The following is a 19754-nucleotide window of genomic DNA, read 5'->3' on the forward strand; positions in this document are numbered from 1 at the left end:
CATGCCCTTCTCATTAAACTTTTTTCAGAGGCCATGCCTCTCTTTCATTAAGCTTTAATAAAAAAGTCATGCCCCATTGTCTTTAATTTCTTCAAACTTTTTTCAAAGAGGCTATGGCCCTCTCTCATTAAATTTCACTCAAAGATGCCATGCCCCTCTCATTAAATTTCACTCAAAGATGCCATGCCCCTCTCATTAAATTTCACTCAAAGATGCCATGCCCCTGTCATTAAATATTACTCAACTCCAGATCTAACATGAAAATATTCCATATTCCGACTAATCACATAGATGCATCTGCGCATTTGTATAAAAAGATGTCCATGTCTGCAGTAGTATTTAGTACTGGAGATATCCATGTGATCATGTCTGCAGTAGTATTTAGTACTGGAGATATCCATGTGTCCATGTTTGCAGTAGTATTTAGTACTGGAGATATCCATGTGATCATGTCTGCAGTAGTATTTAGTACTGGAGATATTCATGTGTCCATGTCTGCAGTAGTATTTAGTACTGGAGATATTCATGTATCCATGTCTGCAGTAGTATTTAGTACTGGAGATATCTATGTGTCCAAGTCTGCAGTATTATTTAGTACTGGAGATATCCATGTGATCATGTCTGCAGTAGTATTTAGTACTGGAGATATCCATGTGTCCATGTCTGCAGTAGTATTTAGTACTGGAGATATCCATGTGTCCATGTTTGCAGTAGTATTTAGTACTGGAGATATCCATGTGATCATGTCTGCAGGAGTATTTAGTACTGGAGATATCCATGTGATCATGTCTGCAGTAGTATTTAGTACTGGAGATATCCATGTGTCCATGTCTGCAGTATTATTTAGTACAGTAACTGGAGATATCCATGTGTCCATGTCTGCAGTAGTATTTAGTACTGGAGATATCCTTGTGTCCATGTCTGCATTAGTATTTAGTGCTGAAGATGTCCAAGTCTGCAGTCATATTCCGTACTTAAGATATTCAAGTGTCCAAGTTTGCATTAGTATTTAGTACTGAAGATGTCCAAGTGTCCAAGCCAACTTAAAATGACCAATTGTCCCAGGCACCCACACATAGGGCAAGGAAGAGGGATGAGAGGCAAGTGCCCCCCCCCCAGTTTCACCTCTAAACATGTTCTGATCTAAAAACTTAATAGCTGACCACTACATGTTTGCCACTCCACCAAAAACATATTTCTTCAGGTGCCCCTGCAAGCGTCCAAGTCCATTAATATTTAGTACTTAAGATGTGCAAGTAGTATTTAGTACTGGAGATGTTAAATACAATTATTTTACTACAGAACTGCCATGGAGCCATGTTTGCTCATGTATAATGTTTACTCAATTATGATAACATAGACTCAGATCTGCAGATTTGTACTCCATTATAACAACATTGACCTTGATTTGCGGGCTTGTACTCGTCACTTATGACAGCATAGACCTGGATTTGCAGGCTTGTACTCATCACTTATGACAACATAGACCTGGATTTGCAGGCTTGTACTCATCACTTATGACTGCATAGACCTGGATTTGCAGGCTTGTACTCATCACTTATGACAGCATAGACCTGGATTTGCAGGCTTGTACTCATCACTTATGACTGCATAGACCTGGATTTGCAGGCTTGTACTCATCACTTATGACAGCATAGACCTGGATTTGCAGGCTTGTACTCATCACTTATGACAGCATAGACCTGGATTTGCAGACTTGTACTCATCACTTATGACAACATAGACCTGGATTTGCAGGCTTGTACTCATCACTTATGACAGCATAGACCTGGATTTGCAGGCTTGTACTCATCACTTATGACAACATAGACCTGGATTTGCAGACTTGTACTCATCACTTATGACAGCATAGACCTGGATTTGCAGGCTTGTACTCATCACTTATGACAACATAGACCTGGATTTGCAGACTTGTACTCATCACTTATGACAGCATAGACCTGGATTTGCAGGCTTGTACTCATCACTTATGACAGCATAGACCTGGATTTGCAGGCTTGTACTCATCACTTATGACAGCATAGACCTGGATTTGCAGGCTTGTACTCATCACTTATGACAGCATAGACCTGGATTTGCAGGCTTGTACTCATCACTTATGACTGCATAGACCTGGATTTGCAGGCTTGTACTCATCACTTATGACAGCATAGACCTGTATTTGCAGGCTTGTACTCATCACTTATGACAGCATAGACCTGGATTTGCAGACTTGTACTTGATCTACACCAGTGTTTCTCAAACTTTTTTGTCTTGCGGCTCTCCAAAAAGATCTAAAAATTTTCACGGCACACCTAAAAAGATTTAACAATTTTTGTGGTGAAGAACTTGTTTATTTTTACATATATATTTAATTTTAAATTTAATATGAAGGATGTGCCTCCTTTCAAGAGCAAATTAGACTCTCTCTTTCGATTTGATTTCAATCAATGCTGAAAATCCAAACTCACAAAACCACAAAGACACAAATGGCTGAATTAATTTGATTGCTTTTGAACTGATTGCAGGTTTCAAAACGCTAGCAATTTTAAATATTTTTCAAAACTCCCACGGCACACATGCAAATCTCTCACGGCACACTAGTGTGCCACGGCACACAGTTTGAGAATCACTGATCTACACTAACAGATTAGGACCTGTCTGATTTTTTCTACTTACTATCTTCCTTCATGTATCTGAGTTGACTTGACTTTAGTAAGTACTCAACTCAAACCCTGTCATTTTCACAGAGCAAAATTTTGTGAAAGTTTTGTGTTACATTTAGGATGACTACTATGTCATTTTCTAGAGAAATTTGTTATGTGATTCTTATTTTATAATAATTTGTAAGAAATTATGTTAAAACATGAATAACATACTCAGCGGTGAGATGTTTTACGTTCCAGGAATGTTTGCATTCCTAATTAGGGAGACAACTTTCATAATTGATCACATGAATCAAATGATTGCAGGTAGTGGGTCATGGGATGATACAGAAGTTGATGCAGATCAAACCTTGAAAGAATTGCGGGAAACATTTCACAGAGAAAAAAAGAAGGAGCAAGCCAAAGAACAGGCCAGGACTAGAGAGGATCTGAAATTAAAGCTAGATGGTATGCTGCCATGTTTTGTCATTTCTTTTATTATTGTGTAAAACACACACATACTTGTGATCCTCACAAACATTTTGACATTTCTTCCAGTATCAGCAATTGTTCATTTTCTTTCCATCAGTGTTTGAAATCTCACATATCCCATGGGAATGATATAGAATTTCTGGGTCATACAGCATGTACTACTCATGTGTTTGACAGTAATGCTCAGTTTTGTTATCAGTACAATCAGATCAACCTGATGGTTTCGTGTTTCATACTAGCATTTGGAAGTAATTCAAACCACCTTGGCGATTTGGCAGTATTTCCAAAAAATAGGCAGGTGTAAGACACTTCATCTACAATAATCTTCATTGAACACCTTAAAATTTAGAAAATCTTGAAGACAGAGAAGGATAGCATATGTATAAAGAAAATACATGTAAATTCTTCTCAAAACTAAATTCCTGAAAGATCTAAAATGGGTTCCATATGATACAGTTTAAATCCTTGAAGATTTCAGTGATGCCTTATATACTTGGATGGCTCTTTTGATGGAAAAAATAAACAATTATGCCCTGTTACAATATAGGAAAACTTCATCAGCCAGGTTGAATCAGCCCAGAAATGTTACATTCCATGAAACAAAGAAACCATTTAAAATTTGTAGGAAGTCAAGGTGGATAGTAAGTTTTGAGAAATGAAATGGATAGAAAGTTAAATCATGCCAAAAGTGCTCAGTTCGTGAAAAATGATGAAAATAAAAGGAAACTACATTGCCAGCTCTATCCTTCCTTGTCTTTCCAAATTACTAGAAAAATATGTACATGAGTCTGGTATGAACATATTTCCAAAATTACTAGAAAAACATGTCCACGAGTCTTGTATGACCTTTTCTCCAAATTACTAGAGAATCATGTACATATGTCTTGTATGGACTTCTGTTCAAATTATTAGAAATAAATGTACACAAGTCTTGTATTAACTTCTTTCCAAATTACTAGAAAAAACTGTACACAACATTTTGTATTAACTTCTTTTCAAATTACTAGGAAAACTTGTACGAGTCTTGTTTGAACTTTTTTCCTTAATTTTTGGAAAAATCTGTACATGAGCCTTATATTAACTTCTTTCCAAATTACTAGAAAAACTTGTACATAATTTGTACATAAGTCTTGTATGAATGTCTCTCCAAATTACTTAAAAATCCTGTACACAAGTCTTGTATTAATTTTTATCCAAATTACTAGCAAAACCTGCACACCAGTCTTGTATGACCATCTTTCCAAATTACTATAGAAATAACCTATACAAAAGTCTTGTACAAACTATATGAACATTTAACAACCTTATTCGTCACAATTAGTTGGGCTTTTGACAGAATCATTTGAAACTGCACACTATCTGTGATTGATAAATGAGAATTTATTATTAAATTTCAAAAAATTTGTTATTAAATTTCAAAAAATTTGTTATTAAATTTCATAAAATTTGTTACGAAGTAGACATTGAAATGTTGCTTGAAAAAAATGAAAATCTGCCAATGCAGTAAAAAAAATCAAAAAGTAGTTTATATCATTCTTAACTCATGGAGTGCAAAGCAAAATATATCTTGAAATGGTCACCTTTCTGAAAGTGAAACTATTAATTGTGGAGTACTACATGGATCTATCCTTGGACTTCTGTTATTCATTCTGTTTATAATGACCTTGCCTCTAAAGATAGGAAATTCAGATTCAGTTTCGTAAACATGCAGACCACACTATAATATTTGATCCATGTGAAGCCAGTACTGAACTTGAAATGACTTGCAAGACGGCCTTGAAATATGAGAGTGTGATTATAAATGCAGAAAAATCCCAAGCCTTACTAGTTACAAAAGACAAACAAAGAGGCAAGCTAGATAGCAGCAGACTATTTGACACTGTGAACCTTTATATGACCTTTGATGATTACAACTTTTGTAGTATTTATAGACAAAATTTATAATTAGTCTTTTCACATTAACCATGCTTCCCACAAGGTTAATTCTTATATATGGCTACTTAAGAAAGTCAAAACATTCATTCCTTTAAAGTATTGGATCATCTTTTTGCAAGTTATATTTAGTCACAATTAGATTGTTGATTTGTAATTTGGGGCAATATATCAAATTCAAACAAAAGAAAACATTTTAGTTCCAAAATGAGGTCATGTCATTGAATTCTTGTTCACCTTATATTTAGTTTTCAGAACCCAATAAGTTCTATCAGAATTGCTTTGCCAGTACACGAAAGAATATTCCTTAGAAAGGTCAAACTAATGTATAAATTGTCTAGAAAAGCCACTGCTGTCTATCTAAACAATATCACAGATTTAAGCAAAATCGGATTGTACTTCAAAATTAAAGATCTTTGATTAAAAGTTTTTTTTAATATACAGGAACACTGGTATGGAACAATATTCCCAGTGACAACAGACAGGAACCTAGTATTTCTGCTTTTTGTAATTAATGTCTCAGATCTACAAAATTTTAAGAACATCACACAAGTTCTAAGCAATACATGTATACAGTAAAACTCATCAGGTCTGAAACCTCTTGAAAATGAAACATGTCTTTTCCTGAAAATTTATTTCTTTAATTCAGTAAGAAATATTTAGTAAACTGAAACCAATCTGCTCTGAAAATTGAAACATATTTTCAGTCCAAAATTTAAGTTTTACACCAAAATGATCCTCATAAAAGTGTAACTTATTCATAATGTGGCCAGGCACCTGCCAGATCTCCATTATGAGGTTGGCCAATCGTTAAGAAATAGCCTCCTACAGATTTCAGTCAGTGCTAACAATCTTCTAATCATAGTCTTTACACATGGCCAAGTGACAGCTTTCCGTGTTAATGTTTTTATTATGTGAATCAAGGGAAGTCATTTTTATTTGTTGATTACTTATGTCTCATACAATAATCCTCGATCAACTAATTTTAATCTCATAAAAGTGATTTCTAACAAAATTATCACAGGTGTATAAATTATACTGTTGAGAAATTTGCAAAACTGGTATGTTCATTAAAATTATATAATTTTCTGTAATTATTTCCATCATGAATTGATAATAAGGAAGAGGAAAAGATAAAAAAAGAAACAACTTATAGCAAGCAAAACAATTAAAATTTAGAAGCAATTACTGAAATAAAGCAGTCATATTGATATGATCACAGTGCAAGTATGCTCATTGTATCATTATACCATATCAAGACTTTACTGTTAACAAAGCTGTGTATGTCCCTAAGTACAAGCACACACACACACACACACACACACACACACATATATATATATATATATATACAATTATAGTGATTTGGCTTCTTCCTGTATCTGCTGTAATAATTCCCATTATGTAGATAAGATTGATACATTCTAGCTTTTTATTTGATTTTATAGGGGATAAATCTCAGGCTGAGGAACCCCAACCTACCAATAGGTCTGAGGTCACATGGAAGAGCTGGGCCAGCAACAAATTTGGTAAAAAGCAGAAAGGAGGGTCCCAGTCTATACCTGCTGTAAGTATATACAACGGCTGCCAGAATATAAACAAAATTGCTTGCTTATCCTTTAAGGGAATTTTTACTTTAGCAACAATACTACATTGTTAATTCCCAAACATATGTAGTAACATTACTCTTTGTCCAGGCAATGATTTTGTGATCTTCAAAACCTGATGTAATAACAATACTTCATTATGTTGTCATTACATGAGGTCCCAGTCTATACCTGCTGTAAGTAAATAAGTTGTCTGTAAAGATGGGGCTCAGTGTACATCTACTGTAAGTACATTTGTTATCAGTACAGTATTGGCTGTAATATACTTGTACCCATAACTTTTTTGTACATGATTAAGCCATAGAAATCAAAACTTTCTTTGTACTTTACTTTTTTATACTGAAAACATTTTCTTTTCATAATATTTGTATTTAAGAATGAGCTACATCTGATATATAATATTTTAATCAGTAAACTTTACATACAAGAAAACATGATTTTCCAAAAGAGTGTACAGAAAATTACAGACAATATATTAATTAGCTCTTTTTACCTAGTCAGACCAATTCCCAAATATGTTACACATGAGATTCTGTGCCATAAGCATTTTAATTTTGTTTTATTGGCTTCTTGTCATCAACATGTCAGTTGCGCTAAATCCAACCCTTACAAAGGAAACTCCCAACATGATGCATTAAGTATTGGGGAGAAAGATATAAAAAAGGGATGCAAGAATTTCCAGAGATTCTGACATATGACTTGCTAATCTGAACAGAACTCTATTTTTCTATTCAATGATAACTGAAACAGAACTCTGTTATTTATGTAAGGGTAATTGAAATATAACTGTCTTGTCCATTAAAGGGTGATTGAAACAGAACTCTCTTGTTTATTCAATTTATTAAACTGCATGGAACTTGCCTACGGCTTTGCAACATAGACAGGTAAAGCCCATGAATGTGTGTTAATATCATTTCTAAGCTCACTATTAAGACAGAAGTTTATCCAGGTACAGACATAACATTTAAATTAAATTCTCAGAATTAAAAAATGTTAGTACCAAGTTCTAAATTACTCTGATAGTACAAAGTTCTATATTACTCTGGTAATAAAAAAGTTCTAGTTTGCTCTGATAATACAAAGTTCTAAATTGCTCTGATAATACAAAGTTCTAAATTACTCTGATAATACAAAATTCTAAACTACTCTGATAATACCAGGTTCTGAATTACTTTGGTAATAAAATGTTCTAAACTACTCTGATAATACAAAGTTCTTCTACTGCTACTCATGCTGTAGCTTCATTTGATATTAGTATTGATAGCTTCATCTGCTTGATAGCACATAAAATGTGAAACATTAAAACAAATTTATGCTAGAATACAGCTTTAGCTCACATCAGGCAAATTTAGTGTATGTTATGGACATGCATCTGTTGTGTGTTTGTGACATCTCAGTGTATAGCATGCTGGACTCACAACCAAAAGGGTGCAGGTTCAAATCCTTCCATCGGACTAACCTGGGTAAACGTTGTTTCTAATGCTTCACAGGACTGAGTTTTATGCCTCTGGAAGCCTTGTTTCTGATCTCATTTCGATCAGACTTGAAATATAGGCTTGTATCATCAAGATTTTGGATGGATTCCATAAAAAGCAAGATCTACACATATTAATGATCAAATCTTGGATCTGGTTGATCCAGTTTTGATCAAAAACTTTGAATATATTCTTATATTTTTAAGATCTTGAATTTTAAATAATATGTGAGATCCTTGCATATTTATGAGGTATCTTGCATGTGATTGGCAGAGCTTATTACCATTCTAGAAGCCTTAATTCTAAACTGATTTTGATAAAAATTGGAATGTGGGTTTGTAGGATCAAGGGCAAGTTCAAAAGTAAGTAGGATCCACACTTATTAGTGAGGTGATCTTGCATCTGATAGGCTGACAATGTTAACACTTGAATTATCATCTGCAAAACTTCAGTTATGAGCAAGAGTCTTAAAAATAATTGTCACCAGTTTAGAACAAAGTAGATGAAACTAACATTATAGAAAATTTGGGAGATAGATTATATCCAATATGTTCTTAAAATACCACAAGAACCCGTATGGGCCTATTGATTTCACTATGAACTACAGATGAAAATCATTTTTAAAAACAATGAATTTGCTACAACATGAATTAATTTATTCATCTTATTTAGTGAAAATATGAGAAGGTTCAACAGAAATCTTTAAGAATTTGAAACAAGCAGTAATTGATGTAAGCCTGCATTGTATTATTTCATAATTTGTCTCTTTCTGTAAGTAGAAGAGAGCGAAAAAAGACTACATAATTTATTTGTATCACATGCTTTTCTTTCTTTCACAGCCACAAATGTCTTCTAGAAGTCCGAAGCCACTAAACAACAAAGCTATGACCTTTTCTGCACAGATGCAGATGGTGCCTCCATCAGATGATGTTGTTAGCCATGAACAGGTGGAAGCAGGGATGTTACATGATCCATACCTCAAATACTACCCACCCCCTGTTATAATGGAACCTGATGAGGAATTTGAGGAACCCAAAAAACTTTATGTCAAAGATGAAGACAGGGGAAGGTTAATTTTCACAGTGAAACTTTGTATTTTAGCGCAGTGATGTCTCGTGTCTTGAGGGACCACTCTCGTCCCCCTTCTGCCAACTAAAGTTGGTCTCTCAAACCAGGTGGTCTTAACTAGAAGTCACCACATTATATAACATGGTTGATTTGTACATATAAATACATCGTCTTTCTTGACAGTATTTGTGGTATTTTAGACCAGTTTGTTTTAACTTACATTGAAACTTTTGCCAAAAGAACACTCTGTGAGCAGAACAAATTCACCCTTTAAAGACAAATTAGTCCCTCTTGAACTGCCAGACAAGTTAGTCCCGCTTGATCTGTTGGACAAGTTAGCCCTTCTTAAACTGTCAGACAAGTTAGTCCATCTTGAATTGTCAGACAAGTTAGTCCCTTTGAATTGTTGGATGGGTTAGTTCTTTAACTATCAGACAAGTTAGTCCTTATTGAACTGTCAGACAAATTAGTCCCTCTTGAACTGTCAGACAAGTTAGTCCCTCTTCAACTGTTGAACTTGTTAGTTCCACTTGAACTGTCAGACAAATTAGTCCCTCTTGAACTGTTTAACAAATTGGTCCCTCTTGGATGGTCAGGCAAGTTGCTCTTTAACTGTTGGACAAGTTAGTCTCTCTCTCTGTCAAATAAGTTAGTCCCTCTTAAACTGTTGGACAAGTTAGTCCCTCTTAAACTGTCAAACAAGTTAGTTCTTCTTGAACTGTCAGACAAATTAGTTCCTCTGAACTGTCTGTTTTAATGTAAGTTTCACTTTTAGTTATGGTAATCATAGGATTCAGTCAAAATTTACTTGTAAGGAAACATCTGACTCATAACGTTCAGGTAAAGTTCAGGTAACGTGTTGATGAACAGGTGCACAAGAGCAGTCTCCTGTGACAAAATCCACAGTCATTGTTGTATAGCAAGGCATTTTTACCTTCTGTATGATGTAAAAATTATTTGGAGCAATCACTGCTATTCTCTTTTCATGTTAAACTAGCATTCTTTGCAGTGATGCAAGAAAGATTTCTGCAAGTGTCTTTTATGGCCAGATGACCTTTATGTCAAGTATTCTTTAAGGCAGGTTTGACTGTACTTGTTTTCTTTCCAGAAGTTGTTTGAACAAATTGTTTGTCTCACTCCATTTAAGTGTACATGACCTTATATGGCTCTGTAGGTGTAGATTTCAAAGACTGCATGAACATTCCCAGAGGATGTTTTGTTCATTGTGGAAAATGTGTCAACATTTAAACCTGCCATAATCTTGACTCATGAACTCCCATGTCTTTATTAGGTGTTTGTGTTGGGTAAAATAGGAATTTTTTTATAAGGAACAGACAAAACATGGACACTTAGATCTTTTTTGTATTTACACCATCCCATGTATGCAGTATAGGGTGATATAGCAATCACTGCATATGTATGTATGTCTGTCTGTCTAGTACTGCGTTAAAAGTGCAATTAAATATCAACCAACCATTTATCTCCCAGCAGATTTTTTAATTTCTGAAGCAGAACTCTTAAACAGTTCAGGGCATCTCTATGAAATTTTGCTCGCATATGGGACTGGTTTATTTGTACACATATTGGACTAGTGTTTCATATGTACACATATGGTTCTAATGGATCATAGGTGCACATACTGGAATAGTGGTTCATATGTACACATATTGGACTAGTGTTTGATATGTACACATATTGAACCAGTGGTCGATATGTAAACATACTGAACTAGTGGCTCATATGTGCATATATTGGATTAGTGGTTTATGTGTACACACATGGGACTAGTGCTTCATATGTGCACACACTGGACTAGGGGTTCATGTGTGCTCATATCTGGCTAGTGGTTCATGTGTTATGTACTGGACTGGTGGGTAGTGTGTGCAGATATTGGACTAGTGGTTCATACATATGGGACTAGTGGCTCATATGTACCTATATGGGACTAGAGATTCATATGTACATATTTGGGACTAGAGGTTCATACATACATATATGGGACTAGAGGTTCATATGTACATATATGGGACTAGAGGTTCATATGTACACATATGGGACTAGAAGTTCATATGTACACATATGGGACTAGAGGTTCATATGTACACATATGGGACTAGAGGTTCATGTGTACACATATGGGACTAGAGGTTCATGTGTGTACATATGGGACTAAAGGTTCATGTGTGCATATATGGGATTAGAGGTTCATATGTACACATATGGGACTAGAGGTTCATATGTACATATATGAGAGTAGAGGTTCATATGTACACATATCGGATTAGAGGTTCATATGTACATATATGGGACTAGAGGTTCATATGTACACATATGGGACTAGAAGTTCATATGTACATATATGAGACTAGAGGTTCATAGGTACATATATGGGACTAGAGGTTCATATGTACATATATGAGACTAGAGGTTCATATGTACACATTGTTAGCTTGAACATAATGTAATTGCTGTTTCTCTTAAATGGGATAACATGTAATTTTCACTAGAAGGCTAATTGTGATATCTAGTTGGTCTTGAATGAAAATAGTGCTGATCTGATCTCAAACGTGGTCGTCACAATGAACATATTGAAAATCTTGTTTCTAATTCTCCTGAATGGATGCTTATATCAGTATGTTGTTTTTACTAGATGTTTTCTGATGGGGTCTGATTGGTCCTAATGTAATATGTTACCAATCTTACATCTAATATGGCTGCCACAGTGGCTGATTTGAAATAATATATTATTCAAGAATTTCAGACAAGGTTTCAACACTACACAGTAACAAAGAAGAAATGGTCTTATCTTTGATTCCTATACAGCCTTTTGGACAGTAAGTGTCAGTCGGTTTGAAGGACTCTTGTTTGTCTGTTGGTCTATCCATCCATTTGTAAAAAAAATATTTCAGATATATGTACGAAATTGTGTACACATATTAGACTAGTGGTATAGATGTTCCTTTTGGTACCTTTACAGACTACTGGCATCTCCTCTATCTGCATGGGTTCGAGTTTTGGTTCAGCCATTGCTTGTATGTGAGAAAGCATACTGGTAGCTTCCAATTGGTCATTGGTTTTGATTGGGGTTTTCCCCAGGCTCTTCCTCCACCCAATATACCAGCTGCCATGTATGGTCTATCATGTGCGTAAAAATGACATTAAGCCTCAAAGCCAAGCCAAGCTTTTTTTGCAGACATATAAAAGTAAGGGTATCAATGTGCCTTTGCTATTTACAATTCTGCTGTAATATTGTTAACATTTTCATCCAAGTGACTGTTTATCCATCCACCATTCACACATTGATTTTTGGAGCATAACTCCTAAACCATTCAAGATATGTCTGTGACTTTGAGTAAATCTATTGGCCCAGTCATCCAGATCTGTCTGTCACAGTTAATAATAATAGTCATGATAATTCTTTCTTTAAACAAGGTATATCAGTTAGTAAAAGCTAATTTCCCTGAAGTCCTGTACAATACTAAATATGCACAAGTCATAATGATTGACATACATGTAAACAACTGGTACAGTTTAATCATAAAATTGAGTATTATTAATGTATATTGCTATAATATGCATGACAAAAGAAGAGAACAAACATAATGAACTATTTTTCGAACCACCATTCCCAAAAATATTTCACGTATATAATAATAAGCTCCAATACAACTGGAAAAAAAGTATTGTAAAATAATCTAGTTGACAAAAATTTCTATGATTCTACCATAAATATTTGTAAATCGTTGTTATACTCAAATTTCATGGTATATAGAAGTTGATTCTACACACTGTTCAGTTACTGTGACCTTTGACCATTTACAGCAATACAGAGATACAAGTTTTACTAGCTGAAACTTTGTAGAACAACTGCTTCCATGGCTACCCCTTTGTATAAAGAACAGAATATTAAATATTTATCCAAAACTAAAGTTAAATTTAAAAAAAACCTATAAAGCTGTCTTGCACATAATCAAGATATATTTTCTTAAAGTTATCAATATAGCTGGTTTATTTGACTTTGTACAGCAGCAAATTCCAAATCATAGCACCAGAACATGAAATTACATTCAAATTCATAAGCATATATTTTGGGAATTTTAAAGTTTCATTGTTATTGACCATAAAGTGTACTGATCATCATGGTTTTCTTGCTATTTTACAATTCATTTTAAATATTTGTATTGTTTTTGTATGTTTATCTATCCATTCATGCATTATCTAGACTTTGGCTTCTGGGACAAGATATCTATATGAAATGTGGTAAACTTACTAGAGAAGTGATGTAGATGTGCCATTTTGCTATTTGCAAATCTTTCATTTGAATAATTTCAACATTTTTGCTCATTTGTTTCTTGAGCAAAATCCATGATGTCTATCACATCCCTGTATACATTTTTAAATATACAAACTTCATATTTATATAGAGTTGGTACGCATAACTGTTGCTGTGTCCATTTATCTGTATGTCTATAAATATTTTTTTTTCCAGATTACAGCTTTAAAAGGTTTTAATAACATTTCTTGAAAACATGTAAAACAAGTCACATAGAGGTATTTTTAGAGACTTAGAATTTGCAGCATTCAGTATTTTTGTATCTCACCATAGTGTAGCTTAAGTAGATTTTAAATCCAGCTTGCATCATGGTATTCTTTCATTAAGAGTCTTTTCACAAGGTAGGGGTAGGGCTAAAGGAATATGTTCTTTCTAGATGACTATTGTTTCTGCTGAATAGAACTTTAAAAACCTATATATTTATTGCATACTAAGAACAGTGGTTCCAAACCTTTTCTAGTATATACGCCATCTTAATTTCCAAAACAATTTTGCAGACCCCCACTCAGAGGCTTTCATAGAATAACCCTGCACTGAAGTCACCTCCTCCCCCAGGAGTCTGCGTCCCATAGTTTGGGAACCAATGGGTTATAATACTTACTGAAGTTCACATTAAATGTTCCTTAACACTTATTGAATACCTTTTATTTTACAGAAGTACATGCTAGGTTTGTCACCATGGCAACTAATTGACACTTTAAGGATGAAATAGGTTGCTTACCTTTTTATCACTTAAGTACCTTCCCATTGTAGATACTTTGGTAAACAATGCATAGTAAAAACAAAAAAATCATTATTCAGTTTTTGCTGTTTTGCGTAAATGCAAAAATTGTAATCAGTTTAGTTAGAACTTTTTTATAAAAAAATTAAACTTAGAAAATGTTATTTCAGCAATTTACTTGATAGCAAAAAATCTACTATAGGGACAACCATTTGCCAGAAAGGGATGTAATGTACACACAGTAGAATGTACACACAGTATACACAGAAGAATGTACACACAGTATACACAGAATGGTTGTTCAAATTGCTTGCTATGTGTTTCATTGCTTTTAATTATTTTGTAGTGTTTTAATCCTAGGTAGCTATATTGCTACAGTACCATTATTTTTCTCAAGAATATCAATATTCATTTACTTCTGAATTCAGTTTGCAATTTTTTTCAGTCATTTCCAATTTTGTATTCATAGATGGGTCACTTATTTAATCCAAATTCCTGCAGTATAATTGTGAAAGGTCCCCATTCTACATTGCTATGGTCATAATAATTACTTTACTATCAAGTTAGTGATTTTACATTTATTTATTTCAGGTATTTATACTACTTTGTGATTTTACATTTTTTCATTAGGTATTTATACTACTTTATGATTTTACATTTATTTATTTCAGGTATTTGTACTACTTTGGCTATGGCCACAAGAGGTACTATGAAGTTAGTGATTTTACATTTATTTATTTCAGGTATTTATACTACTTTGGCTATGGCCACAAGAGGTACTATGAAGTTAGTGATTTTACATTTATTTATTTCAGGTATTTATACTACTTTGGCTATGGCCACAAGAGGTACTATGAAGTTAGTGATTTTACATTTATTTATTTCAGGTATTTATACTACTTTGGCTATGGCCACAAGAGGTACTATGAAGTTAGTGATTTTACATTTATTTATTTCAGGTATTTATACTACTTTGGCTATGGCCACAAGAGGTACTATGAAGTTAGTGAAGAAATGGATCAAGCTGTCCTGCCAGTGATAGCAGACAGGTGAGTTTTAAACCTGTAGTAAGGATTTACTACAATGTTGTGGGTGGGTGGGGTGATGTTATCATGAAGCTTGGACTTATCAAAAGATGAATAGGATAAGGTATTTAGTTTAAACATCGGTGACCCTGGGTGGCCAAGTGGTCAGTGTTATTTGCCTGAAGGACTACAAACATCTCACCCATGTCCATATTAATTCAAGTCTTGGGCTCAGTCAACATGGGTATGTGAGAAAGCTCCAGTAGCTTACCGTAAGTCAATGGTTCTTCCTGGAGTTTTTCATGGTTCTACCTCCACCAAATATACTGGCCGCTATGTTTAGCCTATCATGTGCTAAAATATGTCATTAAACCCATACAACAGCAACAAATTTAAACATTAGAAATATCCAGCTCTAACATTTTTCAGTTCAAACCATAATTTGGCTGTAAAAGTGAGAATACAGATATCTTCTTTATTGTTAGGTAATCTTTGAGTTAGAGTCAATGACACCCCCCCACACACAAACACAAACACATTTAGCAAGCTTTTCAGATAAAGTATACAAGTAAGACAAGTTATTATATGCTTATTGTTTTCTCCGTTAATTTTGCATTGTCAGAATCATTCAGTATTTTATGATATTGAACTCGCTTGCAACTTCATATTGCACTCATAAAGGCCTACTTTCTATTGAAATTGTACTTTCTTAGTTCTGCAAATCCGAATTACATGAGCCATGTCATAGGTTCTCAATCTTGATTACACATTTCAAAATTGTACTGTAATTTCGAATATAAGTGCAGTTACATCCTCCTTACTGCACTCAAAATGAAATTAGCATTAAATTCCATAGCGTCTTTTTGATAATTGCAATTGAAAGGCTTCATATTTTTCCCATATTATGATTTCAAACATTCAATGACAAAACAGAAACACACTTGCAGATGTCAACATGCTGCTCCATCGCTGCTGAAATCCGATGTACTTTATGTAGAACTGGCACAGATAAATCCAGTCCATAATCACAAATGGAAAAGTTGTTGCAATGTGCATTCATTCATGATACGACTCCAAATTTCAATTTAAGTAGACCAAAATGCCATTTAATTTTGAAAGTTATGTCTGGCACACCACTAAGTTCAAATTTATCTGGGCGGAGTTATGTGCGCATTAATAAATTAAATGTTGTTGTTGTGTAATGATGAATCTGTGATTGTGTATTTAGTTTGGAATATAGAATATGGCATACATAGTTACTTTGTTTCTTGTATTGTATTTTGTTTATATAATTAAGCCTTAGGTAGAATAAGAAAATTGAGCATAGAATAAAAAGGTTACTGCATTTGTATGGAAAAGTATGAACTCGTTTTTTTTCGGATGGATATACTGCACTCCCAAGATCATGCAGTATTTCTATCCGAAAAACTTGTTTGTATTTTCCCATACAAATAGTAACCTATAAGTATATAACAGCTAGATCATATAGATGTAAGTACATATAGTTGCTGCCATTGTCTTCAGGTCTTTAACTCATACCTGATTACAAAGAAGGAAGAAAAGAATAGTAGGTATTTGTAATAATAATAATAATAATAATGAGGACTTTGTATAGTGCCTAATCTTTAGAAGCTCTAAGCACTTTACAACATTAGACAACATCTATAAGATAAAAAAAACATACAAAAACAAACACCATGAAATTAGAAAACATTTAAAAACATGCTGAGAATATTTAAGGTAGGAAACATTATTTGGTCTTTAAGTTTGTTCTTGCAGTCGAAATAAGTGAGTTTTGCAGAGTAATGTTCATCAGAGGTTTTTTTCTTGCTCATATGATACATTTACCATGAGACATATCCACCATGGGACATATCCACCATGAGACATATCCACCATGGGACATATTTGTCATGAAATTCACCATGGGATACATTTACCATGGGACATATCCACCATGTGACATATTTGTCATGAAATTCACCATGGGATACATTTACCATGGGACATATCCACCATGGGACATATTTGTCACAAAATTCACCATGGGATACATTTACCATGGGACATATTCACCATGAGACATATTCACCATGAGACATATCCACCATGGGACATATTTGCCATGAAATATATTCACCATGGGATATATTTGCCATGGGACATATTCACCATGAGACATACCATTTTACCATGAGATATATTCACCATGGAACATATTCACCATAGGATATTTTGCCTTGGGACATATTCACCATGAGACATATATTGGGGATCTTTACATCTCCAGCAAGTCTAATATTGGAAATCTTTACTCCCCAACAAGTCTGATATTGTGGATCTTTACATCTCCAACAAGTCTAATATTGTTTTTTTTTTTTTACACCTACTACAAGTATAATACAAGTATAATATTTGGGATCCTACAGGTCTAATATTGGGGATCTTTACATCTACAACAAGTCTAATATTGGGAATTTTTACATCTCCAACAAGTCTAATATTGGGGATTTTTACATCTCCTACAATTCTAATATTGGGGATCTTTACGTCTCCAACAAGTCTAATATTGGGGAATTTTACATCTCCAACAAGTCTAATATTTGGGATTTGTATGCCTCCTTCATTTCTAATATTGGAGATCTTTGCATCTCCAAGTCTAATATTGGGGATCTTTACATCTCCAATTTATCTGTTATTGCAGATCTTTACATTTCCTACAAGTCTAATATTGGGGATCTTTACATCAACTTATGTATTACTTTCTTACTATATGTTATGTCAAGCATCACATGACAGACCTGAAGCTTGTCAAGCCCTGGTAATACAAGGAAATGTTGTTGTTGTTATAGGGTCTAACGCCATTTTTCAGCACAAGATATGCTATACATGGCAGCCAATATTAATTGTGGAGGAAGAACCCGGGAAAACCCCGGAAAGAACCACCAACCCACGAGAAGCTACCGCCAAGCTTTCTCACATATCCACATTGGCTGAGCCCGAGACTCTAACCCATGCAGAGGTGAGATGGCAGTGATCCATGACAGAGAGCGCTTTAGACCACTCAGCCACTCGAGGCCCCTACAAGGAAATGAAATATATTGTAAGTACTTGACTATACTTTGAGTCCAAATGCAAACTGCATAGACCTGGATTTGATTTCACATAATGTTCCAGCAGATCTGTTTCTATGCAATTTGTTAAAAGTAATCAATAGGACAAACAAAAAACATTGACTTTAACCTGCCAGTGTATTTTGTGACTGCAGATAAGGGTTTATCTTGTATGTAATTAGACTTGACTTATAAGCAAGTATATATGGTTGATGTCTGCATAGAAAATATAAATTGTTGCTTGTTTGGTGAAAAATGACACTCATTTGATACACATAACTACAGCTCTACCTATGGATGTTACTTATCATGTCACTGTAATAATGATGAGTTCAGGCACCATGATGTATTGATTTACATGGCACATAGCCATACACATACACCTGTGTATTCTGCACACTCTAAAAGTATCGCCAGCCTTTTATAGCAGAACAAAGTTAAATTAAGGTGTATCAATAGAAAGTTATAGATAAAAACAAAGCAGTTGTTGAGTGCGACCAGACAGAATAATATGCAGTTATGGATCACTTTGATTCTGCATTAAACAGCCAAAAAATCAGCATGTTAAATTCTGTTCAGTCTATTTGCATAAATTTCATAGATCAATTTTGGAAGACTATATCTAGATCAAAATTTTAAAACTGTATCCTGTTCATTGGTTTACCTGAGATCTTATTATCCATAGATCTGATTTTCATATAATCTTGTCTTTGATCTTTCAGGATTGAAAAAATTGTGCAGCGAGCCTGGCAAGAATTTTTTGCACTTCTGCGAATCATTACTTCCATATTCATATGGTTCATCGTGGAATTCTTCCGATATTTGGCACAACACATAATTCAGCCACTAGTAGTTGGAATATTTCTAAATTTGGGAGACTATCTTGTGAAGCCCCTCTTGTCAACACTATTTAATGGCTTAGTGCAGCCATGCAGCACCTTCTGGTGGAATGTATTTAGTGGCATGAAGCACATGTTTGGACCAATTGGAGAAATTTTAAATCGAGTTTTTACTCAGTTTGCAATGTTATTTCGATCAATCAGATTTTTTGAGATTCACTGGAATACTGGACACCCAGTGCAATATCATCCTGTTGTACAAACTGTATAGCAAAATGAGTTGTACAAACTGTATAGCAAGATGAGTTGTACAAACTGTATAGCAAGATGAGTTGTACAAACTGTATAGCAAGATGAGTTGTACAAACTGTATAGCAAGATGAGTGAACTACTTGGATTTTCATTAGTTAATACTTTGCTGTTTTTTTGTAATAACCTTGAACTATGCTTTTTTTTAAATCTGTTGGAATTATTTTTTAAAATATTTTTCTTTTTGGATTGGAT

General features: G+C 34.2%; 1 protein-coding gene across 1 annotated transcript in view; it reads left to right on the top strand.

The window, feature by feature from the left end:
• The window catches only part of LOC149787623 (uncharacterized), a 41265-nt gene extending 21720 nt beyond the window's left edge, over positions 1 to 19545 (top strand). The window contains exons 6-10 of the mRNA XM_089975618.1: positions 2973 to 3113; positions 6518 to 6636; positions 8991 to 9220; positions 15233 to 15322; positions 19134 to 19545. Coding sequence (XP_089831744.1) covers positions 2973 to 3113; positions 6518 to 6636; positions 8991 to 9220; positions 15233 to 15322; positions 19134 to 19521 — 968 coding nt within the window. The 3' untranslated portion in view covers positions 19522 to 19545. The remainder of the gene's footprint in view (positions 1 to 2972; positions 3114 to 6517; positions 6637 to 8990; positions 9221 to 15232; positions 15323 to 19133) is intronic.
• Positions 19546 to 19754: the final 209 nt, after the last annotated feature.

The sequence above is a fragment of the Sinohyriopsis cumingii genome, chromosome 11, assembly GCF_028554795.1.
Source record: "Sinohyriopsis cumingii isolate HCF-2022 chromosome 11, ASM2855479v2, whole genome shotgun sequence".
NCBI classification, from domain to species: Eukaryota; Metazoa; Mollusca; class Bivalvia; order Unionida; family Unionidae; genus Sinohyriopsis; species Sinohyriopsis cumingii.